This window comes from Hippichthys cyanospilos, chromosome 2 (assembly GCF_059441005.1).
Source record: "Hippichthys cyanospilos isolate Australia breed blue-spotted pipefish chromosome 2, RoL_Hcya_1.0, whole genome shotgun sequence".
NCBI classification, from domain to species: Eukaryota; Metazoa; Chordata; class Actinopteri; order Syngnathiformes; family Syngnathidae; genus Hippichthys; species Hippichthys cyanospilos.
Genome location: NC_142370.1, coordinates 23,982,971 through 23,991,944, shown reverse-complemented (window position 1 = coordinate 23,991,944; position 8,974 = coordinate 23,982,971). Strand labels below are relative to the sequence as shown.

The 8,974-nt window shown below is 42.2% G+C and overlaps 1 protein-coding gene across 1 annotated transcript in view; it reads right to left on the bottom strand.

Annotated features, from left to right (window-relative positions):
* Positions 1-3,380: 3,380 nt before the first annotated feature.
* LOC148427914 (uncharacterized) overlaps positions 3,381-8,974 on the bottom strand; it is a 34,735-nt gene continuing 29,141 nt past the window's right edge. Inside the window, exon 3 of the mRNA XM_088435925.1 lies at positions 3,381-3,827. Coding sequence (XP_088292051.1) covers positions 3,381-3,827 — 447 coding nt within the window. The remainder of the gene's footprint in view (positions 3,828-8,974) is intronic.

Here is an 8,974-nt window from a genome sequence, read left to right as displayed (position 1 = left end):
CAGCAGGCAAACAGCGCTATAAATCGCACACGTCTTACTAATGGCAGTTCCAAATGAGGCTTCTCATCAAACAAGACACGTGCCGTTCGTTCTGTGTGCTACTTCGAGCACTGCAGTAACATCTGTGCGTCCTCAAGCAACTGCGCAGTATAAGCGTCTCCCTACCATTCATTCGGAACTGTCTACTAAACCTGAGCAGATTAATTCCGTGTTATCTGGTTTTGGATCGTGTATGTTAGGCTGAGCATATTTGGGGTTACGAAAGAGAAAGACACTTGACAAACAATAAAGTAATCTGAAATAATACTCTGAAAATCCTTTTTTAATAATATGTTTTTTTTCAGTGCAACAATGTGAATAAAACTGTAATTTCACAACAATACTAACTTAAATACAAACACTGTCACTTTAGTCTTTAGTTCTCTTCCGCCTCCTTGTTTTGTTCTTCACCCTGCTTTTCTTCACCTTTAATGCAATTATTCAGTATAAGTGATGGACAACCCACATCAACCAGTCTTGTTGCGCAGCATCCTCTTAAAACTTGCAAACACATTCTTTCCTCCTTTACGTCGGATTCCTGTGAAATTTGCGTTGTCACCAGTAAAGCTACACTTTTCAGGCAAATGTTTTTTTTTTTTTTTTTTTTTTAAAACAGCTTTTCGGTGTAATATCGTGCAGTGGTTCCTGCTGTCTCATTTGGAGTGTCTTTCACCTTAGTTTTGCTTGCACACCACCCTTCTTCCAGTCGAAGTAAATTGGATTATGCATTGGAATATTCTCCCTGGGCCGTATTTACTCCCGTCTGGTGAAACACTACCTTTGATGGCTTCATAAGCGTTTTCAACAGAGTGGGGCGCTAGAACACCATTCTCAATGGTTTGGCAGCACTAATGAACCTTTTTGTCAGTGTCCGAGTTTGGAATTGTGACAGTTTTATGTTTATCAACCAAGCTTGGCCGTTTGGCTGTGATGATCCCTGTGCCCGCTTCTTCTGTAGCGGATGGAGGACCGAAAGTGCCAAAATTCAATAAATCAATGCACAATTCAACGATTAAATAAAAGTGCCATTAACAAATGAAATAGCTCATCAATTTCATTCCTTTCAAATACGTTTCATTAGTCAAATGTTTTATTTAATGAATGAAACTTGATTTCCGTGATTCAGGCCTTTCAATTACGCGGGCATTGACAAAGTGCATCTGTTACCATTGTTTACCGATAAACTCAGGCACCTCTATAGCTACATATAGCATCATTTAGCCGCGACTGAGCTGCGCTCGAGTGCTCCATCCATATAAGCAAATGACTTTGAAGCCATTCCGACTGATCCGTTTTAACAAAGCATGCTAACTCACTTGTACTTTTTCAGCGAGGAATCTCGTCTCATGGACCAAGATTTATGGGGAAAGATTTGGAGGAGGAGGAAGATATTGTGCTGCAATCAACAGTTTCAATTAAAAAAAAAAAAGTATATGTATTGATGACATTTGAAGGGGTACGCTGGACTGGTGCTGTGCACAGATAGGGGCTGAAATGAAAACACAATTACAATCCCCGTCCAAGTAACAATGCCTGAGCACCCATGTTGCTACTCACTCTACTTACGGGGATCTCAAAGACCACCGACCTGCGTGTTTTCCAGGTTTCTTTCCCCGACACACCTGATTTGAATCATCAGGATTGTTAGGAGGCCTCTGCTGAGCTTCGCTGATCGTTTAAATCAAGTGTGTCAGGGAAAGAAAGCTGGAAAAAATGCAGCATACTGGCCCTTGAGGACCACGTTCGGACACCCCTGCTCTACTCAAAGTCTGAATTGCGAGAGCGGATAGCCACAGTTTTTGAGCTCCGAAATCACTGATAGCTACAAGATAGAAGGTTATGTGACAGTATTTTTTAAGAGGCTGATGTGTTTTTCTGGGTGGGACTGTTCTTTGCTCATGAGTATTTGTTATCTGTTTTAGACAAAACAGGGCCTAAACGAGAAGCGCAATATGTTTTCAAATATTAAAACAATTGCACAAGGCTGCGACCCTTGCCAGTCTGTGAGTCTTGCATCCTTTCGTCTTTTTTGTTTCTTCTGAGAGCTCGGAAAGGGAAAGCCTTTTGTCAGCCTCAGCTTTTCGTCAATATATTGCTCAAAGACACTTGGGCAGCAAAGAACCCAAGATAGATTGAGACAGCAGTCTGTTTACCCACTGGGCGACTCTGCCACTCAACTGGGCTTTGCCTTTATTGCAACTTGACAAGCATCACAGATTGTCTGCCATGCTCGGGCCAGCCTTTCATTTTTTGGTGACAGCTGCTGAGTCCTGACATGTGCAACTCTGACTGTGCAAGGACACTCAGTGCTTCTGCGGTGATTGGCAAAGAGATATCGAGTGGAAGGACCAATGCAAAAGCAATTTTCAGGAGCTGTGGGGAATATTGATGTATATTAATATATATATTAATATTAATATATTGAGGTCGTTATTTCTCAAGTCCCCTTGAGTCTGTTCTTCAACACCTTTGGCACATTGCAGTACAGTAAATAGTAAAGTAAAGGTAAATAAGTAAAGGTAATAACCCTTCCTGAGTGGTCTCAACATGTAATTACTTCCCTATTTAAGAGCTGTTGAACCAATTGAACCTAGGACCTCAGATGTGCTAACCAGTCAGCCCCATAACGCCACAGTCCATATTCATGTTTCTATTCTTTGAAGACAAATCTGATTCTTCTGGTTCATGTTCAGAAGTGTCCAGTTTTTAATCTGAGATATTTTTTATATTTTGATTAGTGGATGATGACATTTGAAGGGGTATGCTGGACTGGTGCTGTGCACAGATAGGGGCTGAAATGAAGAAAGCACAATTACAATACCTGTCCAAGAAACAATGCCTGAGCACCCATGTTGCTACTCACTCTACTTAAGACCACAAAGACTACCGTACTGCATGTTTTTCAGGTTTCCTTCCCCGACACACCTGATTCACCTGAATAATGAGATTCGAATGAGAGAGAGAGAGAGAGAGAGAGAGAGAGAGAGAGAGAGAGAATGCATGGTATTTCTTGGGTGCTGGGTTCAAATGGTTTCACGCTAGATGCACAAAAAATCACCAAATGCAGAGATAATCATGTATATTTTCTGGAGCAATAGCAATATTTAACATTTTAGATTTTTTTTTTTCAGTTTCAGTCAATTTAGTGCAGTTTTAAATGGCAAATAAATCACTTAATTTTCACAAACTTTATATTTGAGGAAAGCATACAGAAACATCTTAATTTTACTCAACAACAGCAGAATTTGCATTTTTCACAACTTATTTAGCTTGAATTCCAATGTCATTATTGTCACAGCACGTCTTGCTGGCTAGCTGGCCCTCTTCCTTCAACAATCACTTTAGCCTGCAGGCCTATGACTTGTGGGCTCGTAAAAGTTCCTGTCCCTCGCCGTCTCCTTCCTGCCCTCCTTGACCCTGCTCTTCTTCCTGCTGATCATCTGCTCCAAGGCCTTGTTCTTCCTTGCTTCTGAAGTCACATTCTTGGAGAAGTTAGCACCCAGACAGTTGAAGAGGGACCTGCTGTTGTGCGGCAAGATGGTGTTGGCTAGCATGTGCCCCTGCTGGCACCTGTATCCTTGCAAGGTCAGGTCTGAGGCCGCCAGGAACTCCAGCAGGTGCCTGAACCCGTCCCTATAGGGCATGGCAAGGGAGAGGAACTGCACCCTGCGCTCCTTCTTGTCCTCCCTGCACATCAGGGAGTCCCGCAACGACATCCCGAAGGATGCCACGTGGGCCATGGGGGGAGATGACCACTCGGGGACCGCCCGGCCCGTCTCCAGCGCTCCCTTCAACCAGTTTGATCAGGGCGTCGAACATCACTTCGCCCCCTTCGAGCTCCATGGCAATCTCCATCTTCTCTAGTTGAGTAAGGTCCCGCTTGCAGCTCTCAGCCAGGTCAGGTCTAGTTGGCCTGGACCTTCCCGGCTAGGTGTAGTTGCCGATCGCAGTGAGGAGCAACTCGTACATTGACGGGTCCGGCTGGTCGTCGGCCAGCTCGGCCAAGATCACCTTGTCGTCGTATCTAGCTTTTTCAACTTATTTTTACTTTTTTTCCCCCCCAAATTTGCTGCCGAGGCTGCCTAAAAAAAGTCTTCTGTTTGAGAAAGATGAGTGTTTATTTTGTTCTTCTTATAAAATGGTAACATTTTTAGATTGAAATGTAACATAAAACACATAGAAGCCAAACTTTTTTTGTAAGGACGCAGAAATATCTAAATGACCAGATGTTTTGCCTTTTAAAAAAAATGGCCTAAAATGACCTTATTGTTTGAATATTAAGTTACGCTGTTGTGGAGATACAAAATCCAACATGGCGGCCGGCACAAAACAAAGGGATACTTAAGTTGAAATCTCTTGAAAATAAATGAGTAAATCCCGTCATTTGGATGTTTATGAATGTATAACAGTCTAGATTCTCGGTTAAAAGCAATAAAATAATTAAACCGGCAGTGATCGTTCATTTTACGTAAATAATTCAACCTAAAGTTACGCTCTTTGCACAACGTTTTCAAAGTGCACACATGGTGATCTTTTCGATAATAATGACCTGGATTCTTCGACTGAATCCCTCTGGAAACTCCCGCGTGCTTCTATGCATTAAAACTTGACAATTTTGCCCTGTTTCCATTGAAGTTCGGCATGGAAGCAGCGTGTGTTTGAGTTGTCGCAGTGAAAGCCGCTGACGCGCTGCCTCTGGCTCTGCCCCCACTCTGTCTCGCACTATAAGGCGCACAGGATTATAAAACGCACCGGATTATAAGGCGCACCATCAACGAATGGCCGAGTTTCTAAAAAAACGCCACATATACGGCACATCGGATTATAAGGCGCACATAGAGTTGAAACCATAGTACCGGCTGGGGTTGCATTATGCAGCCACTAGATGGCGCTTTACTAAAGGGAATGTATTAAAAACAATCAGCAAAGTCATCAAACTTTATTAATAGAATATACAATTTATTCATACAATATAAGCGTTGTATGCATATTATACTAAGAAATATTTGTTATTAAAAAAATCTGATAAACCGAGAATGCGTTATTGGTAATTGCTATTTAACTACTAAACACGAGACGCAGAGCGCAGAATAGATCCAGATCAAGCCATGCACTTGTGAACGCTGCGCAGCAATTCTTTTGATTTTCCCCTCTGCATGCATTATACATTTTTGACCAGCTGTTTTGTTATGGAGCACAAAGAAGTTACAAATAAACGAAAGTCAGGGAAATTTAAACAGCAAACATGCAACGGAATGAGTTTGAGGCCAAGCGCGGGTGAAGGCTGGCACCGCTGTCTTTTTCATTTTTTCCTGGGCGTGCATTATATATTTTTGACACGCTCTTACGATATGGAGCACAAAGAAGTTACGAATAAACAAAAGTCAGGGAAAATTAAACAACAAACGTGAGTGTGGGGCCACACACTCTTAAGTCCTCAAAAAAAAAAAAAAATTGTGTTGGGCCTGCAAATCAAGTTAATCGCGCAGGGCCGTGTCGGCTTTAATACCCTCGGGCCAGGTCGGTTTGAACTGGATTTTTTGAGGCATAAACTATAGTTTATGCAGTCAGCACACGATTTGATCCATATATAAGGCGCACCGGATTACAAGGCGCACCGTCAGCTTTTTAAAAAAGAATCAGGCTTTTGGGTGCACCTTATAGTGCGGAAAATGCGGTATTCAAGAGTTGTCCCACCAAGTAAGACTAAAGTCCGCGCCTTGATAATGTTATCTGCATCATTGCCCACTGCTGGGTTCCCAGATTTGCCCGTGTTACACTTACAAAACATTTCTTCCAAAAAATGGAACAGAATGTCACAATTTTTCTTAGAATTGCTGATTTTTCAACTATTGGCAGACAAGACTTGACAAGTTGCATATCTCTTTGAAGTCCAAAGCTTCTGAGCATCCATTGCGCACTTCCGTCTCGGTCCTCGTAAATGCTCTGTCGCCCTGCCCCTTTTGGCGCTTTTATCCCACACTTTGGCTGAGCACTCTCCCGAAGCATATTATTCATATTTCATTGGAGATTTGACCAAAACAGCTAGAAATTTTCAACATTCGCTAAATTTCTCATGCCTATGTCAAAAGAGAAATGTCTTTTCTAATTGAAGTGTCAAATTATGACTGATTCTATTTGATTGTTTTCTGAATTTTAAAGTAACCTTCTTACATGTTTACCAACAACCTTGCCCAATGCGCCCTCTTATTTTCAACGCATCTGAACATCACTTGAGCAGGCCTTGGGCCGCGGCGAGCGACGTCAGCCATACACATGGTAAGTCGCCGTGCGCATGTTTGACGTTGCTCACAAAGTGACCTAAATCTTTTTGTCAAAAACGAGCAAAAGAAGCAGAGGGGCTCTTGAGTATATCCAAGGGGCTAGCTGCGGCCCTGGACAGAGCCAACCAAAGTGGCCTCATTCAAGGCTGGTGCATTGATGACGCAAGTCAGCTTGGAGTTGAAAAAATTCTTGTGAACCGCCAGCAACACTTAACCGTGCGTCATGAACCGGTATTTCTGTAAATGAACAAACCATGTGCACATTACTTCGAATCTGGGGAGAAAATAACGCTGTTTCCAGGAGCCAAAGCGAGAGGGGGGGGGGGGGGGGGGGGGTGAATGTCATTTTCAGCCATAATTGCTGGCACAGAGTTGTGAAGGTGCTTAAAATAAAACAGTTTTTCTTTTGCTATCAATTTACCCAGAACATTTTGTGACTCATTTTACTGTATTAAAAGGATAGTTTTCGGTATACTTTTTATATAATTTATATAAATAATAATTGTAGTCTGCACGGAAAATTTGGGGGCGTGTTTTTTTTCTTTCCTGGGGGGTTTGAAAAATATAAATGAGAAGCACAGCATCATCATCATTATTTAAAGGGTAAGGTTTATTTTGAAGTTCACACCACATTTGGGGGCGAGTTTTTTTCTTTACTGGGGGATCTGCGCAAAATAGAATTGAAGCACTGCAATTTAGTACGCTAATGTTTATTTGGGTGTTCTCGCCACATTTGGCATCTCGCGTTATTGTCATGCAGAGCTCTGTCATGTCTGTTTGGGTTTGAGGTTTTAAGTGGTGAGTTTTGGGGTTTCTGTTTTGGAGGGGTTTCTGTTTACTTTTGTTTGTCTTCATGTTCTGTTTTCCTCAGATAGGTCGGTCTAGTTGGTATGATTTGTTGCACCTGTTGTCCGCGTGTCCCCGCCCCTTTGTCTCATCCAATCAATTTCCCCTGCCTCTTGTTCCTATCCAGCTGTTGCGTGTTTCCCTAATTAGTCTTCTTGTTTTTAAGCCCCAGTTATGTATGTTATGTCTGTAATGTTCCTGACAGAACTCTAAAAATTTGAAAGTTAAGCTACATTTTTCAAGAATAACATTTTTATCGGTTGGTGATTTAATTTCTGATTAAATATGAGTTTTATGTTCCTGTTTTTTCTAAGCAGGAAGTTAAATGTTTTGTTTCCATAAGCGGCACCTCTCCCCACTTGACTGCCGCGCCCCCTTCATGACGTTGTTCAATGCCGACCAGCCACACGAAACATCCATCCATCCATCTATCATCTAGACTGCTTAATCTCACTAGGGTTGCAGAATATCTTAGTGGAGTGAATGAAGGCGCCAAATCAGGCGTTTTACTAACATTAAAATGCAAAGAGTGTCAAAGAGACCTCACTCACAAAGAGCCGTTCCTCCTATCAAAAAGGTCTTGTGTGAAACCAGGATTCATAACAAGAGGGTTAGGGTCCACCCGCTGGTGAATTATTTACCACTGACATTGATTGTCCGGCCGTGCGCTACCAGACACACATTTTTGCCTCTTCTGCATTTTCTACAGTAAAGTGTTCTAGCTAATAAACGAAATGTTGCTGTTTACTTGGCCGAGTGTGTAAAATTGCTCCTTCTCAACTCTGGATCCAAAACCAAACTAAAACATGCAGATGAAGTTGCCGCTTATTTACTGCTGCACCAATGGTATGACGGCTTGCGATAGTCATCGTGCCTCTCGCATGTCACGTTTACCTGCATGGGCCGGCGCTGAGAGCGCAAATTAAGCAAGGAATACTTAGAAATGGATCAATTAAGGGAAGTAACACTTTGGGGTTGTTTGGGTTGAGAAATCAACATTTTAAAATACTTAAAATCTCCAAAATGTTGAACTCCCATGATACGGCCCTTTTAAGGTGCGCGTCTCATTTTTGAATATTTTATAAGTGTGCTTGTTTGCTCATTTGTCAGCCTCGTGCTGCCAGTCGACCGTAATCCACACATTGCACCAGGTTTGTTTCGTGTCATCGGCTTGCTGAGTCTTAGAATTATGTTTACTTTCGGAATTGGGAGCTAAGAAGCTCCCTGTGTTTGCATTTGTGGTAATAAAGAGTTTGTGGCCGCGAACAGAGTAAAGCAGAAAAAAATCTACTAAAGCAATTTTCCCTCCAAGCATCAACATATGAACATCTTTAAAGCTACAAGATGAAGATTGCGACTCCGCACATCCCGTGAATCGTTTGCGACGTGTTTCCAAGAGACTGTGGAGAATTCATTTAATCTCCGCAAACACGATATTTTTGGCCTTATCGACCACTGCGAGGATCACTACTGCTATGCTTCTGTTCAGTGTATTAATGTGACACCTGTCATTCTGTGAAATTGAAAAACCTTCTCAAAACTAGGTCATCAAGGTTAAATCAACCGGGACAAGAGACAAAGCCCCTTTGAGGCTTTTTTTCTTACAGCGCTTAACATGCATCTCCAACTTTGCATTCGTTGGTCAAATGGTGCATCCGATTTGTATGTTCTTGTGAAATGGTTTCCAATGGTTACAGGTTCTTTCTTCCTGTTGTTATGACCCGTGGGTCATATGTACTTTTTGTATGTGTTCTGCTGTGTTCTCCTTTGTTTGTGTGTGTGTGTGTGTGTGTGTGTGTGCGTGT